Raw genomic sequence first — 20,768 nt, 5'->3', positions numbered from 1 at the left:
GCAGTCCCTGCATTTCCTCTGGACTGTGGCATTTTCTGTCTCTGGTACTTCTGTGTTAATCCTGTGGGTGTTGCCATTCCTTTTACCTGCAGCCTCTCGACGTCATTCCAGGTCCACTAGTGCTCTCTCCACTGCTGAATCTGTTGGGCAGTCAGGTGAACAAGTGCTAACTGCATGACTTGGCTTCTTCATATGTTCTAGTTTCACACCCATGTTAACATTTGTTTTCATCTGTGTCGGCTAGCACTTGGCATGTATGCACCTCATATTTTTTCCCCAATGTGCTTTAATTTTTTTAAGTTATTGAATGATTATAGTTCTGTTAATAGGCTGTAGATGCTTTATAGCCTGTTTGACAACATCGTTTCTCCAGTGTTCATATTTACGTTAAAACAACAGGGAAGTAATTCCCTTCCTGCCACTCTGTCCCCAGGAAAATAACCAAAATTAGGTATTATTTAGGGTTCCTGTGGGGCAAGGGGGCATGGATATCACCCAACAGATTCTTTCCCTTCCAAAGTCTTTACTCCGAATAAACTGTCAAATATTAATGCTAGTTATTGATGTCAAGTTCACATTTTTAAGGTACCATTTAGTTAACAGCACTGCAAATTATAGCGTACATAATTTCATATGTATGAAAAGAAGTGTATTGTTCTCAAAGTTTTATGGAAAAACAAGATCAGGATTCAGGTAATCAAGTCAGGCCAGAGGTATCCTTTGTAGCCTGCAAACCCCAAACATGCTCTCGCGGCTCTGTTTAGCAATACTCAACATCCACTGGTTAGCCACAGTGGCAAAAAGTAAGCATACAGTAATACATCAATTTGTTAGATTTAACTGGCACTATTTTTATATGCTAACAGTCCCTAATGACTACAATTTTCTCAATTGAGTAAGGCATAATCTATGAATTTGCAGACCATTGATGGTGACAATTGTTACCAATTCACCGAGTCTGGTATTTTCTCTTTTCTTCCTCTAAATGAAGCCCCCTATGCTTTTGTTTGTTTGTTTGTTTTTGTTTTTTGTTTTTGAAACAGGGTCTCACTCTGTTGCCCAGGCTTGGAGTGTAGTAGCGTGATCTTGGGTCACTGCAACCTCTACTACCTGGGCTCAAGCGATCCTCCCACCTCAGCCCCCCAAGTAGCTGGGACTACAGGTGCATGCCATCATACACAGCTAGTTTTTGTTGTTTTTGTAGAGACGGGATTTCACTGTGTTGCCCAGGCTGGTCTCAAAACTCCTGGGCTCAAGCGATTTACCCACCTTGGCCTCCCAAAGTGCTGGGATTACAGGCAAAGCCGCCATGCCCAGCCTCCTATATATTCTGATTATGTACATTTCCCTGAAGATTAGGGGCCAGACTGAGAGCACAGTCATATGTATTCATCTCTTGGAAAAATCAAACTTCGTAATAGTATCAGAGCCTTGAGAATATGGAACAGATTTTGCTCTGGTGAAAACATAAAGCTTATAGTTTTGCTTAGATACAGATAAACATTTCCCCTTAAGATTTGAAATTCAAATTGTCTGTGATATATATCAAATGATCTATAATCACTGTGTATGGCAAAGCTGTATGCATCTTGGAAGCACAGAATAATTGCATTGTTCTTATAGTTTTAATTTTGTATCTGAAAAAATCTGTATATTCCCTGGAGCAAGAATTGCTGGCATGAGATTTTTTTTTTTTTTAATTTTATTAGACTTCATTTTATTTAAGTTTATGCTGGGTAATTTTTTAATGGCTTATAATTGAATTACTTTCATTCTGTTACTCATAAGTCTCCTACTATCTACCCTTTTTTAATGAAAAAAAAACTTGAACAAAGATCATCTATAAAACTATGTGTGCATAGTAAATCTCACATTTACACTTGTTTCATATTTCAACTGATAAATATAGATAAATGTAATTTTTAATGGCCTTTTTTAGTTTATATGGCACATTACCTTTTAAACATAATGGTTAAGATGACAGTTGGAAAGACCAGCAAATGCATTAAAAAAGGGGGTAGTATAACATACAGTTTTTGTTTCTTTTTTAAAAATTCATGACTATATAACTATTGATTAGCAGTGTTTAAATTTTTCTCCCTTTCTGTGGTGGTGGAAGGTATAATGTTTTGAAATTGACATTTTAAAAAAGCTAAATAACAATTCACTTTTTAAGTTCACCAGTTTTGTAGGCACTGTCTTGTTACATATCTAAAATTTTAAATACATTGTTTTATAGGAAAGATCAATTCATGTAAAATAGATATTAGCTTCCCTTTTAGTCTAGATGCTTCCAGAATATAGCTAACATAGAGATTTTCCTTGTCCAAACGATGTCTTATTTGTTAACACAGAGAAAATATTTTATCTTAACATTTTTCTTCCAAAGGTTTTTATACATTAGACTTTTAAATAAGAAATTTTTTACTAGTAGATAATGTACAACACACTTAACGAAGATACGACTCACGCTGCCTTTCTCCTAGTATATAGTTTTAATCTCCAGCACTTCCTAAGGAAGGTTGGTCAGCTGATTTAATGGGACTTTAAAAAGTGAGTTTTCATTTCCATGATCACAAATAAGCTTAAAATAGTTGTTTGAACTACTAAATTTGTTGTAAATTCGTTGGATTCTTTCTATTATTTGTTTATCTGTATAAAAATTGCCATTCTAAATTATTTGAGGAACCCAGGTAAAACTTATGCTAATATTATCTAAATTTTTAATGTTCTTCAGTGAAAGTGCTAGATTTTTTTAGTGATTATTAAATAATTTTAATAAATTGATTTTTAAGTAATTTTTGTTGACACAGGCATCATGACAAACAAGGATCTAAAATTAAATGAGCTTAGCAATAGTTAAACAGTAGTGACACTAATAAAAATTTGCACAGAAATCCATTTAATTCATTTGTTTCAAATTTTAAGTTTTTACCACACATTGCATTAGAACTCTTATGAAACCATGAAGCTTTCTAATTAGTTTGACCAAACATCAAGGCCACTTGCCTCTACAGGGAAAGCTAAATAGATTAAAAGACTCAACTCATAGCCCGGCTCCCTTTTATAATAAGTTCCCGCTTCCCTCTCATATCTCAGAAACTTTTCAATAATAAAATACCATGTTTGGACAATTTCAAGTGACAGTGCTTTGTGGCACGATAGCATTAAATGTGAACAGCTTAACCTCTACCACTCGTAAACAAGTCAAGTGTAGTTAAAATTGGCTAGAGACTTTTCAGTGCCTCTGTCTACTTGGTGGGAAGAGGCAGTAGTCCTTGCAAGGAATTGAGATAATTTGAATTAAAGTGACACATCTTTTGCTTTTGTTTTTTAAATAGATCGGTTTGGGCTTGGCCAGCCAGGAAGAATACCTGGTTCTGTGAATGCCATGAGAGTTCTGAGCACAAGTACAGATCTTGAAGCTGCTGTTGCCGATGCTTTGGTAAGAGGCACAGTATGTATGTACACAGAGTCTTTTTGAAATACTCATCTGCATTTCTCTCTGTCTTAACAGGAAATTGCCCCCAAATCAGGTTGTTAAATCATCTTTGACACTCTTTAAAATTGTGTTAATGTTGGGTAAATTTATATTGTTATTGTTTGCTCCTTAAACTTTTACCTCTGCACAAATATAAGTGAAAATGGACTTTACAGAAAATATTAGCGTCAAGTATTTCTTATCTGTGCTCTTCAGTATCAAGGAGCTTTTGATGACCCTGGACTTCTCAGATGTCATTGGGCTTCTTTTTTTCTTTTTAACCATGTTTTTTTTTTTTTTTTTCTGGCGTTTCCTTTTTTCCATTCTGTTGCTTCTATTGCTTTACAGACTTTGATGGCATAACCTAGACATATTATTATTATAATAGGTAATAGAGTTTGAGGTTTGAAAATCTTGCATTTATTCTATTATCTTGTCTGTTTGATTTTATGTTGTTTTTCCTAAATCTTTGAGGATGTGAAGCAATGGTGGAATATGTTTTTGCATCATTATAGTGTAATATCTGAAAAACATAAATGATCATGGATCTTTTAATTTTTTTGGTTATACCAAAAAGTTCCTTAGTAGAATCAGCTTGTGGTCAGATTGCTTTTTAAAGATGCATTTCAGCTAGTCACAAGTCTCTTGCATATTCTGGTTTATGTGCTCAGCATTTGAAATGGATGTTCTTTAGAACTGTCTGATCACTGGCCTTGCTCTTGATGTTTTAAGATTTATTCTCTTGTAAGGGAAAAAAAGTATGTAATATCCTGCTCTCAGACTCTGAAGTTTTTAATCCAGCCATGTTTTGTCAGATCAACATTTTATAGTTTATGGCTATGGTGATTCCAGTTTTCATTCCTTCTTGTCTTGCCCTCATTTATTCCTGCCCAGTCAGGTTCTTTGACAAGTGTCTGTGAGCAGTTTGCTGCTCCAATAATGCTTTTCCTGTAGGCAAGCTGCCTGGCCACCTGTATTCCTCAGCCTTATGTATAGAAAGACTTTTTTCCAGCAGGTGCTAGAGTTCAGGATAACTGCTCTAACCATGGCTTTAAGAGTCAAGAGCTGGAACAGAATTATCTGAAGCTGTTTGTCCTTCCAAGTTGCAGCATTTAGAATCTGTATCTTACTCGTTCAGAGACCCTGGGAAGTGGAGGTCAAAGGGGTGGGAAATGATGGATGTGAAACCCTTAGTTGAGACTTCCCCTTAAGGCAGGGGAATTTCTTAGTTCTTTAAAGAACTGCATAAGGGACTGTGTATAAAGTTCTAGGAGGCGGAATAGGACTTGAGAGTTTGAGCTTTGGCTTAACTTGACTTGAGCTTTTCTCTGAGCTCTAGCTCCCATTAGATTCATGCTGCCCTTGTTACTTTTTGTCCAAACTGTTTAGTCTCTTCAAGTGACCTGCTTCTGAAGAGAAAACACAGAAATGGTACAGAATCTTTGCCTCACTGAATAGACACCACGGCGCCAGACAGAATGTCTCAGAGGAATAGATAGTAGAATTAATGGTGACCTTAGAGATTTGCCTCACCGATATGGGAAAAGTTTTAGCAAAGAATTACAGCAAGTTACCAGAAGGTCTTGTGAGACATGGAGGAGGGTTAGGAAATGCCATTTTGAAAGCATTCTTTATTATTATTCGCTTGATATGAAACGCTTGCTAACCTGTATTTTTGGTTTGCTAAGATATGTTTTGCTGTACACTTGTGTTGCAAGAGCAATCCCTACATATGCTTCTGACATAATTCTCTATGCTTTTTCCCCATCCTCCAATATTTTCCTGCCTACAGCTGTTAGGAGACTCCAGGAGCAAGGTACCAGTGCTTTAACTTTTGTTTTACAACTTTATTTCTTCTGTTGCAAGTATATTTCTCTTAGAAGCTAGTGAAAACCAAAAAATGTAGTATAGAAATTCTGGTCTGAAATATGATTTTGTTGAATCATAACAGTGATTCACCGTCATTGTTGTCTTTATTCAGGTGGAGTCAGCCACCTTTCATGTACATCTGTTTTAGTATTTATTTTGAATGTCAAGCTCTGCTCCTTTGCCTAGTAGTGTTTCATTTTATTAACTCAGTTTGTGCCTATTCTTACATCGTCATGATTTCATGAATGGATTTATCAACATTTTTCTTATTTTAGGAATCTGGATTTTGTGTGACCATGTAATTTATTATCCAAACAAAAATGCTTTTGAGATTAAAAGGGGGATGCTATTAATAATTATGACAATAGGCTTAAGGCAGAACAGTCCTGAGCAAGTTGGATTAATAACAATACGCCATATTATTAGAAAAGTGTATTTGTATGGTTTAAGCCAATAGCTATTTGTTTTGTTTTTATCAATTTTCTATAGTTGCTGCTCTATCATATTTGTGGGTGTAACAGTTTTGTATTCAGGGTCAGAGAAATGAACAAAGTGGGTATTACAGTCTACTTTCAAAGAAGCCTATTTGTGTTTCAAAACCCTAAGTCTTTAATAAAAGTGGCCAGGAGTTCCAAACCAGCCTGGGCAACAGAGGGAGATGACTTAGGAATCCTTTTACGTGGGCTGCTTCTGCCATTGACATTTCAAATTCTGACTTTTTTAGGAAACATAAATATTCACACAAGTTTACCCATAGACCATGCTCAAGATATATTGCTTTTGACTGGGGAGGGGCTGTTGGCTGCACGTATTTACATTGTGCCAGGTGCCCAGCTGAAATATTTAACATATAATTTCATTTAATCCTCACAACAAGCCTGTATGATAGGTTTAATTATTGTTGTCTTAAAGATGGGGAAACTGAAGCAAAAGGCCTAGGAGGATTTCAGAAGTCATGCAGCCCAGTCAGTGTTGGCACCAAGATTGTGATCTGTCTTCCTGTAAAGTCTACACACTTTGTACTAGAGGCCATACTCTTTCCCCTCTACTACAGAGTGCTTTGCTTATTAGCTATTGTACCTAATGGAAAACTGCTTTTCTGTTTTTATTTCCCTAATCTATAAGCACAGGAAAAGTGTGTGTGTGCATGTGTCTTTTTACACTTAACTCTTCGTTGTCGATTTTGTTTGGTATGACTCACAGTCATTTCACCTTTCTGTTTCTTCCTCAATCACTCCCATCCCTCATTGGACCTGTCAGAAGAAGCCTGTGAGGAGGAGATATGAGCCGTATGGGATGTATTCTGACGATGATGCCAACAGTGATGCCTCAAGTGTTTGCTCTGAGCGCTCATATGGCTCCAGGAATGGTGGCATTCCCCATTATCTGCGGCAGACTGAGGATGTAGCAGAAGTTCTCAACCACTGTGCTAGTTCAAACTGGTCAGAAAGGAAAGAAGGGCTTCTGGGCCTGCAGAACTTACTGAAGAGCCAAAGAACACTGAGGTGAGGACCACAGCAAGAATATGAGCTAAGTTTGAATCCCCTGTTGGACTCTTCAGGGGCTTAAAGGGATTTCCTATAATTAATGGAGTCTTCAAGAGGTCTGCTTGCAGGAACAGGCACTAAAGGTACCAAGATGACTAAGACACAGTCCTTGCCATGCAGAGGCTTTGAAATATCTGGCAAATATCCTTTTTTTCTTCACTTTTTTTTTTTTTTTTTTTTTTGAGATGGAATGTCTCTCTGTTACCCAGGCTGGATGCGTGGCGCGATCTTGGCTCACTGCAACCTCCGCCTCCCAGGTTCAAGCGATTCTTCTCCCTCAGCCTCCTGAGTAGCTGGGACTATGGGTGTACACCACCACGCCCGGCTAATTTTTGTATTTGTAGTAGAGACAGGGTTTCACCATATTGGCTAGGCTGGTCTCGAACTCCTGACTTCGTGATCTGCCTGCCTTCACCCCCCAAAGTGCTGGGATTACAGGCATGAGCCACCACACCCAGCCCATCTGGCAAATATTCTATAATTTATTAGGCTGATAAAAGATTTAGGGTAGACACAGTGGCTCATACCTGTAATCCCAGCACTTTGAGAGGCCAGGGCAGGAGGAGCACTTGAGTCCAGGAGTTCGAGACCAGCCTGGGCAACAAAGGGAGACCCCATCTCTACAAAAAAGTTAAAACATTAGCCAGATGTGGTGATATGCATCTGTAATCCCAGATACTTCGGAGGCTGAGGCAGGAGGATCACATGAGCCCAGAGTTGGAGATTGCAGTGCATTATTGATTACACCACTGCACTCTAGCTTGAGTGGCAGAGCGAAATCCTGTCTCAAAAAAAAAGACCCCATATTTGGTTCCCTTCTGTTTTATATTTGTCCAGTAGATGTTATTTGAGAAATCTTGGTGTACAGTATGCAATTCAGGTTAAAAAATAAAATAAAACAACTCTGCAGGTTAGTATGGTTCATTATACTTTAGGGTCTTGGATTAAATGTTATCAGTCTTAGTCTGGAAAATTTTGATACGCATGTGCATATATGTAGCTTATAAACGTACATGATGAGATAACAAAATGGAGCACTCGAAAATAGTAACAGCATTGTCTTTTAGATGGATCGTTTTTGCTTTTTTCTTTGTTTCTGTTTTATAAATTTTCTAAAATAAGCATGTGTTACACATACGAAAAAAGTATGTGGTCATATCATATTTTGTCAAATCTAAGGCACCATAGACACACCCTTATTTTTAGCCCTTTAATTAATGCTGCATATTAAACCATAACAGTACAAAAATGTCATTGATTATAAGATGACTCAATTACAGAGATGTGAAAACGAGAGAAAGGAGATGTGAATGGGAATTAAGAAATGGGCAACTTAGAATACATGAAATGCAGTCTACTTTATCCTTTGGATAATTTTTATAAGATAAGTTAACGGTCATAGATGGGCATCCCTCTTGGGTTCTGTAAGGCCGAGCACTGGCTGATAAGTTGCTCAGCTCTCACTGTGGCTCTTCAGGCAGTCTGACTCCACCCTCCTGTACTCATACCTGCCCCCATTATTTGTCTGTTCACGAAGATGATACAGAAAGTTTTGTCATGTGCCTTCTGAAACGCAGGCATCCTGTGACACTTTGGTGACCTGTCAAAGCAGAAGATGACTTGTCGCGATTGTTCCTCAAGAATGTGTTTAATCCCTGGTGGTCCCACCTTGTAGATTCTTAGTGTTCACCAAGTACCCATTGAATAATTTCTAGGAATCTGTTGATTGGCATTGGTCTAATCTAGGTTACGTCGTTAACAATATTGAAGGGTCCTTGAACCAACTGTCTCATCCATATAAGAGGGCATTAATCAGGGATGATTTGTGGAAGAGAGGACCCTTCTATCAAACTTTAAACATGGGACTTGGTGGTAGTCAAGGATCAGAAAAGACAAAGGGCACCAATGTGAAATGAGTGTTTGCTTTGTCCTAGGTACAGTAGAAGGTACAATGTGTTATCTTTTTTAATCCTCTCAGCAGCCACGTGACATGGTCCTTATCCTGTTTGACCAATAAGGAAAAACACAGGCTTAAAGATAGCACAGTACTTACTTATTTTATTTATTTATTTTTGAGACTGAGTTTCACTCTTGTTGCCCAGGCTGAAGTGTAATGGCGTGATCTCGGCTCACTGCAACCTCTGTCTCCTGGATTTAAGCGATTCTCCTGCCTCAGCCTCCTGAGTGACTGGGATTACAGGCACCCGCCACCATGCCTGGCTAATTTTTTTATTTTTAGTAGGGACAGGGTTTCACCACATTGGCCAGGCTGGTCTTAAATTGGTGACCTAAGGTGATCCACCTGCCTTGGCCTCCCAAAGTGCTGGGATTACAGGTGTGAGCCACTGCACCTGGCCCAGAGAACCTTATTCACAGCAGAACTGAGATTAAAATCCAGGTCTGTCTGACCCTGAAACACATGCTGTTTTGTTTTTTCCCTTTTTTGTTTTGTACCTCTCATTACAATGCAGGATAAACATGCTTTTTAAACTTTATTCCATTGCTTTTCAATTGTGGCATGTGGAAAACACAGCTGGGATAAAATGAAAAGGATTTGGTGCATGGCTTTGTCACTTCCAGATGTGTCAGCTTGAGTAAATCACTCAGTCTTAGTTTCCTCATCTTAAAATGACAGCAAATCTCTGGTTTTATATTCCTATTTGATTTAGCTATAAATTAAGAGTTTGTGAAAAAACATTGTTATGTAGATATGAATTATGTAAAGCTTATGTAGTTGACTGATCAAAAAAATTACCCAGGTGTGGTAGTGTGTACCTCCCAGCTACTCGGGAGGCTGAGCTGGGAGGATCACTTGAGCTTGGGAGATCAAGGCTGCAGTGAGCTATGATTGCACCACTGCACTCCAGCCTGGGTGATAGAGTGAGACCCTGTCTCAAAAATAATAAAAGTAGTAAATTCATTGATTTCTGTTTTATTTCTTCTAGTCGAGTTGAACTGAAAAGGTTATGTGAGATCTTCACTCGGATGTTTGCTGACCCTCATAGCAAGGTAAGTCTGGAAGTCATGCCTGCCCTATCTTTCCCCCTGCATGTCTGTGTGTTCTGTGTGATATACTACCCAAGAATGAGAGAGAATTCCCAATAGTGCAGTTCCGACCTTACGGAGTCACACCAGTTTCAGCACTAGTGTATGTTACATCTTTTAAAAACAGAATTCTTGGAAACTTAAATGTGCATAAAATTTCAAGTTAAATAAGTATGTTTCAAGTAAACGTTATCAGGGAGAGAATCAGATGGTCTTTCTTATATTCAGCAAATATTTTTGTACGTCTCCTCTTAGCCAAACAGTGAGGTAGGTGCTAGGGTATAAGATTATATTATAATATCATGCATTTTTTAATGTTATAGTAGTGAAGAAAATAAGTATGTAATTATTTTTGTATCCCATGTAGAATATGTCCGTTTAGGGCAAGATAGAAAAAATACCAGGTTATTTCGTAAAATAGGATTTTGCCGTTCCCAAGAACTTGCTGAATGGGGATCACTTAGTTGGTGCCCACACCTCCTGAGGGCCATAGGGAACACTAAGCCTGAGGAATGCTTTTTTTGATGAGAGAGTCCCAGCTGAGGGGGAAACGCCCGTGAGTATGGGACAGAACACTTTCCAGGGGTGGTGGAAAAGACGTGAGACAGGGTATTTTTACAGAAGTTTACTTGGAGTCTAGATTTTAAATACTGTTGTTAGGGATAAGGCCCTTAGAGGCTATTAGATGCTTTTGGTGGACGAAAGTAAGGTATGGAAATGGATAGAACCTTAAATGAGCAGAAGCAAATCTTTAATGCTGACATGCAGGCTCAACTACAGTTTTCCTAGTAAAGATGGGCTCCTTCAAGTCTTGCTGGAAGAAAGAAACCTGTGACAGCCAGAGAGCCTAGCCAGTTAGTCATCATCATCTTCTTTCTTTTCCTATCCTTGCTTCCTCATAGGAATTATCCTTGTAATATCAAACATCCATCCACCCATTCATTCACCCAGTCATTTAACATTTACTGAGTACCTGCTCTGGGGCAGGGATATAGAAAAGAAGATATGGTCCCAGCCTTTTGAGGTGCTCGTGAGAGTAAAGGGGAGTGAATGCAAGGGTTCTCCTCCCCTCCCCCCACAACAGCTCTCCTAACTCAGTGTCATTCTTGAAGCATGTCTTTAAACTTTCTGCTATGACCCTCACAGCAAAGTCAACATTAACAATATTAATAAAAATCCACTGGGCACAGTGGCTTACACCTGTAATCCCAGCACTTCGGGAGGCCGAGGTGGGCGGATCACCTGAGGTCAAGAGTTCGAGACCAACCTGGCCAACATGGCAAAACCCTGTCTCTACTAAAAATATAAAAATAAGCTGGGCATGGTGGCGGGCACTTGTAATCCCAGTTACTTGGGAGGCAATCACTTGAACCTGGGAGGCGGAGGTTACAGTGAGCTGAGATCGCACCACTGCACTCCAGCCTGAACAACAGAGTGAGACTCTGTCTCAATAAAAATTCAAGAAAGACTGAGCTTAAAGGCCACATAGATATCCAAAGATAAAATTTATCAAGATTTTTCTCTAAGGTAGTGGTAAAAGCAGTAAGATTTAACGCATAAGCATAATTAGATTCTTAAGATTTATAACAGAAGCACTATTAGATGGTTTAGAACATTGATAGATTTCTGTTACCTGTCACCCCTAGATTGCTGATTCAGAAGCAGAATGTGAGGATAAAGAAGGAAATTTGTTTCCATCAGAAGTCTCTTGTACAGTGAGTTTGGAGGTCTCAGTTTAGTTAATATTTGTTAGCTGCCTATAAGCAAAGCCAGGAATCACACAGCTGAATGACTTTTTCCTGAGCTGTCTCACGGGAGACCCCTGGTGGTGAATAGTTGCTGTGCTAGAAATGAGGCGGTATAAGGTTCGTGGTTTGTCCAAGTAGAACAAGTTTCATTAACAAGGTAGGGATACCCAGTGCTACTTTTCTCTCTGAAATTGGTTCAGAGATATTCCACTGTGCTCTCTATTTCACCTTAGCAAAAATCATTACACAACAGCATGATAATTATGTTAATATTTTTATATATTTTATTCTAAGCTGTAATCTATTACTTTATGATATCTGAAATTGGTATACATGAAAATGTCTGACGTGAAAAGCAGTAGCTACACAACAGTGAGTAGGTGTTTTTATTGGCTCATTTTATAATAGTATTTGTTGACTGCTAGATAGTGAATAAGAATACTGTAGAATTAGGACAAGAGGATTTGTTGTTTAAGAAAGAAAAGCCTTCAGGATTAAACTCAGAAAAGTTAATTTCTCTCTGTACTGCTTTTTAAAGACTTACATTGATGGAGGAGAGAATATTTCATTGGTTTGTAGCCTTTTCAGGTTTTCTTAAAAAAAACGCATGAAAATGGTATTAATTCACTGCCAACTAACATGGAATTTGTTTTGTTGCATGGCCTCGTTTGCGGTGGAATTCACAACAGAGAGTAAGTTCCATTCCTTTTTCCTTTATCTGTTTTCTGCACTACATTTCCCTTCTGTACTACGAACAGTTGTTAACAGTGTTAACCTAAGTTACAAGAGTCTGGGCAAAGCACGTTTGGGCATTTTTAATGTTTTGTAGACTTTGGAGGAAATCGTGAATTCAATATGTGAAGTACTTGGTTTTCATTTGTGTCTAGGTTTTCAGTATGTTTTTGGAGACTCTTGTGGATTTTATAATAATTCATAAGGATGATTTACAAGACTGGCTTTTTGTTCTTCTCACACAATTACTTAAGAAAATGGGAGCAGATTTACTTGGATCTGTGCAAGCAAAGGTTCAAAAGGCTCTAGATGTCACAAGGTAAGTGTTTAAGGGTTAGGTCCATTTTGATGTTACAGGCTACTTGTAAGTGACTTTTTGCCATTCTCTTTTGTTACCCATGGCCTTTGTCACCCACTTGAATATCTCTTTTACTCAGTTCTCACTTTCTGTTGTTGACATACTTGTTGACATGTCCCACCAGTCCGTGAAATGAAATACCATATCTTCCTTGTGTTGATATTACTTTTGTGAGTATTTAAGACATATATAATCAACAAATGTAAAACTTTGGAAATTGATTCTCTTCTCATTAAAAAACATTTAAAGGGAACATTTAGAATAGTTGTTTACATTTTTCTGAAGACCTTAGTATTTTTATTACTTCAACTTACAAGTCTTACTAGAAATTTTTCTATCGGTGTATGATGTAGAGTTTCCATTGGTCCAGGAAAATTCTCTAAATTGATAGCACATTGGCTAGAGATTAATAGCACATTTGCAGTAGTTGTGACCCTTCTGGCTGTTAATGAGAAAAGAAAAGCTGCTGAAGCCCAGAAAAGTTAGAAAAAGTACATGCTGCTGCTGTTCAGAAACCGCTTCTCTATTGTCTATGCAGTTGTGGGTCCTCAGTATGCAAGTATGAAAGTTGAAACGTCTCAGAAGACACTTTGCAATAATGTCTTGGTTGTGATTTGGTGGAAGATGGATGGGGGAATGTCAAATTGGTGAACTTTTTTAAAGAACAAAGGAATAACTTCCAAGTCACTCAGAAAATTATCAGGGCAATAACTTTTATAAGTTACTACAAACTGGAATAATTCTAGTTATCATAGAATTTCAAGACGGAAGGACCTTAAAGATGATGCTCATTTTATCAGTGAGAAACAGTTTGCCTTGACTTTGTTAGTGGCTGTTTGGAAACACAAATCCAGGATTTCTGATGATTGCACTGTTGTCTGTTTCTATTGTTGCAGGCTGTCTTGTGGGTGTGTGTCCTCACCTCCTGTGGGGGCGGGGGGGGGGTATGGATAGCACTGGAACCTTCTCTTCCCTCTCTGGCTCCCTTGACTAGCGCAGTAGCACATCCTGCCCTGCCGGCATCCCTATGCGTGCAGCTGTTACATGACTCTGACTTCAAAGAATGCATCTGTTCCTCTACACCATGATGCCAGCTGTTTTCTTTTGGCCCTTGACCCTGTCAATCTGTGTAATTGCATTGCTATAGAATTCTGTTATCCAGAGAGATTTCCCTTCTGGTTTTTAATGAACTCAAAGTAATGTACTTGCGTCTGTCAGTGAGGACATAAAAAAAGAATAATAAATAAATAAATAAGAATCAAAGTAATATACTAAATTTGCAATAAAGCTTTCAAACTTCGTCATTCCTTTTCATGGCTAAACTTAGTGGAGTTAGGGAGCATTACGGTACACCATGATACCAATGGATTATAAAGGTTTAGCCAAGATTGACTGAGGGGCTAGGCTGATAAGCTGGTATCATTGAGTGGAGTAGATAGGAGGGCTGTTGATAGACTGGGGCCGGTTGTGATCACATTGGGACATGGGCTCAGTAGTACCAGACTTTTCAAGAAAGGTCAGAAATGTGGATTTGGGCAACATACTCGAGAATTTTTTAAAATACTGTGAAGGCCAAATAAAACACATGTGAGCCAGACTTGGCCTATAGGTCACTTAATTTAGGTGAATTTACCAATGACCAGATCTATTTCATGTTTTTAGGAATGGTAGGAGTATTAAGATTGTGTTCCTAAACTTTGGTGATTAAGGAATACAATTGTGACCTCCTGTTAGTTTTCCTGGATGCCCCTTTAAGAGTCCTAATCTCAGTAGATTTGGTCTGAGTGCCTAAAGCATTTTTAATATTCCCTTCTTTTTCTCAGCAGTTGAGATGCACAGCTGTTTAAGCTGATCTAGAATAGTCAGTGACTGCTAATAGGAGGTTTAGTGATGGCTGAGAATTGCTTCTCAGTTTATAGAATTGAGTGCTAATCTGCCTCAATTTCCTTTCCTTTGCCTGTGCCTAACAATGGCGTATTTCCTGATTATACACACCCATTACTGAAATGTATTCTCCATCCACCCCATGCTGCCAGAAGAAGGGAGAGACATTTTGTGGGTAGTTTGTTGACATAGTCACTTAAATCAGGTATACTAAAGTATACTTTCCTTCCGTAAGTGATCTTCAAAGATTCCAGGGTACTATTGGATCAAGTTTACTTTTTATTAGTAATCATATGTAGGATAACACTGGCACCTGATATATGCCATGTGCTTTTTATTTTTATTGTATCATTTTATTTTTCAAATCAGTTCTATTTACTTCATTTTAGAGAGTCAAACCTACTTCTTTATTTTACTACATTTATGTAGATTGGGAAAAATCTCTAAGAGAGTCCAAAGAAAGCAGTGTAGATATTTGCCTTGCATTTATCTTTCCTGTTAATATGGAAGTTACATCACCATTTTCCACGTGGGCCGCATTGTGCAATTTTAAACTCATACTAGTAATTACAGCATTTTAACAGAAAGAGCACTGACTCTCTGGCCAAGAGAGAGAAGGGGCTCCTGGGACTCCAGGCTTCTGTGTGTGATCTGTAGCTGGATGGGAAATGTTTTGTCGCCTCTCACAGGCATTCTTCTGTCGTGTGCAGGGACCCTAAGCAGTGACCAGGACCAAGGAGGACGATATGGTTAGTTTAAGCAGGGTCAGCTGTAAGCAGCCCAGTCAGGATGTAAAAATGAGGTTTGGGTATCAGAAGTGATTTTTATGTTTAAGCAATATCCAGAAAGGTAGCTGGAGGGAAAATGAGCGAATCCCTAGAAAGGCAGGTAGAAATTTCTTTCTTAGTTTATTGCTTAGTCTTAATTTTTAAAATAGCCACTCAAAGTAAGTTCAGTTTGTGTTTGGGGACTTGGAAAAAGATTTTCCTTTTTCCATATTTTCTGTATAACATGTATTACTTTACATAAAACGAAAAGCACTATTTATTAAAAATGTGAACAGGGTTTTACATACATTAACTTACAATGGTATGCTTTTGTTAAATAGTTTTACATTGTTTTGTAATAAATTTCTTTAAAAATAAGCACTTTTTTCCCACCAACCTAGGGACTCCTTTCCATTTGATCAACAATTTAACATTTTGATGAGATTTATTGTGGATCAAACTCAAACTCCAAACCTCAAGGTCAGTAATTATTTGTCATTACAATTCAACCCTGGAACTCACATTTGTTTAAATTTACTTTTGTTTATATATGACCCATGTTTAGCTATTGTGAATAAATCTGCTGTGAGCATTCTTGTTTGATTCTTTGTGGACATGTTCCTGTTTCTCTTGGTTCAGTACCTAGTAGTGTATTTGCTGGTTCATTGGGTAAGTATATGTTTAGCTTTTTTAGAAACCACTAAAATGGTTATACCATATTGTATTCCTACCAGTAGTTTATGAGAGCTGTAGTTTTCCTGCATCCTCACCAGCATTTAGGCAGTACTAGTCTTTTTCACAATTAATATTTAAACTAGAAAATTAAGACATTCTTGTGTGTGGAGATGGGTATCTTATTGGAATGTTTAATATTAACATTCTAAGCTGTGAAAGTTAATCGTTACATGTTGTGGAAAATCATACCTGTAATAAGAAGACCAAGTTTCAGGGAGGATGTATGTTAATTTGAATTAGGTCACATTCATCATCTGTTCTTTGATCATTAACTTTCTGGAGGTTTTAGGATGAGCCTAACAAATAATTACCTATTTCTCCTGAAGTCAAAGCTAGTTGAGAAGTTGATGGTGAAGTTAGGGCAGAGCATCAGCTTCATTACTGAAAATGCTGCCTTACAGAACATGGCCTAGCACATGTGACAAAACTAGAGCTGAACATGCCCTGCAGTCAGTGGCAGAGCTGGAAGTCCCACGGGCCCCTCGCAAGGGCTCCTGCCCTGGAAGTGTCTTGCAGCATAGATGAGGAGCAGAACAATCTTCTCTACAGGCAGCTAAAAATGAAGAAAACTGAGCCATGCGCCTCTTCCTGTCCCCAAACTTACCCATCAGCCATTTCATGCTTTTTCCCCTGTTGGACGTCGCTCCATGTGGAAACTATCAATACAGGAGAAAGGAAGGAGATCCCCCTCAACAGGGTTTACTTTTCTCTGGCCACCTGATAAGAATTGTTTTCAAAGATTCATCATGTATACTTAATGTTTGTAATTATTGGCTCTTTCAGGTCAAAGTTGCAATCCTGAAGTACATTGAGTCTCTGGCCAGACAGATGGATCCAACAGATTTTGTAAACTCTAGTGAGACAAGGCTTGCTGTTTCTAGAATCATAACCTGGACAACAGAACCAAAGAGTTCAGACGTGAGAAAGGTATGTCCAAGGGAACCAATGTGTAATTACAGATTGTTCCTGGGCTTGTGTTAGAGAAATGTATTTAGAAACTTGAAAACCATGCCACCCACCCACAAACTTTTGTCACTGAGGCTCTGCTGTTGCCCTTTTCTCTCTCCGGCTCTGCCCAGTTTTGAATATAAAAATGGAAATCTGAAATCTTGCACAATGGGCTTATGGTTTCCCCAGGTATCTATTTTATATATTTTCTAATATGAAATCACTAGTAAATTAGTGTCTTTTACACAGATGTTTGTTTTCCTTATATCAGTTTGTAATATGTACTTTGAAGTCAAAATTGCAGATCTAGGGCTAGCTGGCTACAGGGTCCCTGATCATAAAATGTGGTTGAAAAGTTTGATAAGATGTAATAGATGCTTAAAAAAGAGTAAACATCTTTCAATACATAGCACGTAAGTATATGTGTGATATGTGAGTATGTGCTTATGTAATGGAATATTACTTAAGTATTGCCTGCTATGTGCGGAAACATATTTTATATTTGCATATTACCTCGATTAGGGCCTGTTTGGGACAAACTAGCTTTGGTCATAATACCCACTCCCTGTGGACATGCACATTAGAATATTTGAACTAGGACTTATTGTCCTTACTATTCTAATCAGAACATTACAGATAATTTCGAATTATTAGCCTGAGGCTCCAAAAACCTCAACTTATTTTAATACTAGCTCAAGCCAAATATAAATAGAACATTAGATATATTGCCAGAAATCACTTTGTTCATTTACTGTTTGAATGAGCTTCAACACTTGTTTTCAGTTATTTTGGGTTATACAGTGTTAGTTCACAAAGCTTTATCTCCACTGGCGTGCTACTTTCCATGCCTGCCCCCCTACTTCTCCTTTCCCATTGTGAGGTGTACTTCTCACCTTCACACCTACCTTATACCCAGGTTCTAGGACAATAATCCTGATCTTCAGAGGAATTTCAGAAGATTTAGATTAATAGTTCACAGTCCTGGCTGCAATTAAAATCAACATAGATTTCTGAGCTCTGTTCCCAAGTAATGTGATTTAATTGGTATAGGGCAGAGCCTAGACACTCTTGTTTTTTTGACTGGGGTTCCTTTCACTCTTGGCTGATTTTTAATACACAGACAAGGCCTAGTATTTTGGGCCATGGCCCTGGAATGAACCTCAAGACATACAGACTACTGATACAGTCTTGATCTGGTTCTTGCAAATTCTCTTGCTACGCAGTGTTGCTCCTCAGTATCTTCAGGACTAGGCTTGTCCTCTCTGTTCCCTGGCATCTTCCCCACCTCCCTTCCTTGGACCTAGAGTGTTTGTGCTTCCTCTAAACCCACTTTAGTGCTTAGGGCCCTGTTACCCTGGGCAGTTTCCTTCAAACTGATGGAATACCTGCCTGGTTTCCTGTATATTGTAAGCTCAGTGCACTCTATCTTGATCATAGAAAGCTTCCTAGAGAAGATAAGATTCATTCTCAGATGTGGAGTATGGATGCAGTTTGCATAAGTGATGAGTTTAGGGGAAGAACAGTAGTCATGTTTAAGAAACGAGGTTTGTCTGGGAACAGTGAAATAGACTGGTATGTCTGAAGCAGAGGGTTTGGAGTTGAGCAGTAAGGGGACTGTTTTGCTCACTCTGCATGCTCAGTGCCTGGCATATACCTGGAGTAACATACTAGGCATTGATATGTTTTGAATGAATTAATGAATGATAAACACCCATATGGAAATTATTTCATTTCAAATGATATTTTGAAGCCATCATTTTTAAAACTATAGTTTTGAAAATTCCCTTCTTTTGACTTCTTTATTCGTTTTCTATTATATAACAAATTACCACATACTTAGCTTGAAACAATACAGATTTATTATCTCACAGTAATAAATCAGGAGTCTGACATGTGTTTTCTGGGTCCTCTGGTTGGTGTCTCAAAGGCTGAAACAAGATGTCATCTGGATCTGCAGTCTCATCTGAGGCTGAGGTCTTCTTCCAGCTCATTGGTTCTTGGCAGATTTCAGTCTCTTGCAGGTGTGGAACTCAGCTGCCTACTTTCTTCCTGATTGTCAACGGGGAGCCATTCTCAGCTAGTAGAGGCTCCTAGGAAGTTTGCTTGTTCAAAGCTATCAGGAGAATACATGAAGAAATAACATCTAAGAAACTCCCCAAATTTGACAAAAAACATTACACATCTAAGTAGCTTAGTAAACTAAAAAAATTTGTTTTGTTTGTTTGAGACGGAGTCTCGCTCTGTCACCCAGGCTGGAGTACAGTGGTGCGATCTCGTCTCACTGCAACCCCCGCCTCCCAGGTTCACGCCGTTCTCCTGCCTCAGCCTCCCGAGTAGCTGGGATTATAGGCACACACCACCACGCCTGGCTAATTTTTGTATTTTTAGTACAGAAGGGGTTTCGCCATGTTGGTCAGGCTGATCTCGAACTCCTGACCTCGTGATCCACCTGCCTTGGCCTCCCAAAGTGCTGAGATTACAGGCGTGAGCCACCGCACCCAGCCAAGATTTTGTAATAAAAGGATTCACACCTAGACACGTAACATCTAATTGCTGAAAGCCAAAGAGAGAATCCTGAAAGCAGCAAGAGGGGAGAAACTCATCCCATGCACAAGATCCTCAATAAGATTAACAGCTCATTTCTCTTCAGAAACCACGACGGACAGAAGGCAGTGGATGACATTGAAGGTGCTGAAAGAAAAAAAGCGCTCATCCAAGAATTCACTGTTTGGCAAAACTCTTCTTCAAAAATGAAGGAGAAATTGAAACAAAGCCAGCCATAGAATCTCTCTCATTTTGAATCTCCCTGATGCCTTTTAAGGGCTTGCCTGATTAGGTCAGGCCCACCCAGGGTAATCTCCCTTTGGATTAACTCAAAGTCAACTGATTAAGGGCCATAATTACATTTTTGAAAATCCCTTTTTCCGTGTAACACAATCATGGGAGTGATATCCATTATATTCACAAGTCCCGCTCACTCCAAGGGTGGGAGAGGTTATATAGGGTGTAATACGTTATAGGGAATCTTGGGGCCATCTTAGTGTCTTGACTACCAGGGCTTTAGTGTCTCTTTTAGGGGGTTGGCAGAGGGCTTCCAAAATTATTGGATAATTCCTTGGCTCTTATTTTAGGAGGGCGCTTTTTTACCTATCTATGCAAATTGTGATGTGGTTCAACTTAGCAGATGCATGTCTGTATTCTGGCACCCTCTAGATTTTTTTTTTTTTAATCATCCAAGATATCTGTGGCTCTAAACTATTTGGCTTTCAGTAACATTCAGCACTAACTAGTAAAGCATTACTTTTGATTCAAATAGGTGTATCATAGGACAGTATTAAAATAGATGTCCTCAAACTCTAGGGGACTGCAGATTAATCCTTTTTGGAGGTAGATTCACTTTTATTTAAATTCCCTGTTTCGATGCACCATCCACTGAACATTTATAAATATAGTTGCTTTTGTAAGTGATGCAGCTGCCTTACCCAAGAATATGAGACGTTCTTGAAGCACTGTCAAAATGAAGGTAGTGCCTAAATAAGTTAAAATACTTAGAATTGTGATGTAGTATATATCACTACTCTAAGATCTAAAATTGATAAGATTCAAAATTATTTTAAACTGTATAAAAACTAGTACCATTCTTATCTAGATCAT

The 20,768-nt window shown here is 38.5% G+C and overlaps 1 protein-coding gene across 1 annotated transcript in view; it reads left to right on the top strand.

The window, feature by feature from the left end:
• Positions 1-20,768, top strand: part of CLASP1 (cytoplasmic linker associated protein 1) — a 301,973-nt gene that overhangs the window by 220,165 nt on the left and 61,040 nt on the right. The window contains exons 24-32 of the mRNA XM_058434402.1: positions 93-155; positions 2,015-2,017; positions 3,342-3,445; positions 5,274-5,297; positions 6,611-6,855; positions 9,843-9,906; positions 12,578-12,741; positions 15,833-15,911; positions 16,950-17,093. Of these exons, the coding sequence (XP_058290385.1) occupies positions 93-155; positions 2,015-2,017; positions 3,342-3,445; positions 5,274-5,297; positions 6,611-6,855; positions 9,843-9,906; positions 12,578-12,741; positions 15,833-15,911; positions 16,950-17,093 (890 nt within the window). The remainder of the gene's footprint in view (positions 1-92; positions 156-2,014; positions 2,018-3,341; positions 3,446-5,273; positions 5,298-6,610; positions 6,856-9,842; positions 9,907-12,577; positions 12,742-15,832; positions 15,912-16,949; positions 17,094-20,768) is intronic.

This window comes from Hylobates moloch, unplaced genomic scaffold (assembly GCF_009828535.3).
Source record: "Hylobates moloch isolate HMO894 unplaced genomic scaffold, HMol_V3 SCAFFOLD_24, whole genome shotgun sequence".
Lineage (NCBI taxonomy): Eukaryota > Metazoa > Chordata > Mammalia > Primates > Hylobatidae > Hylobates > Hylobates moloch.
The sequence above is the reverse complement of the archived record's forward strand: the minus strand, read 5'-3'. Positions and strand labels throughout refer to the sequence as shown.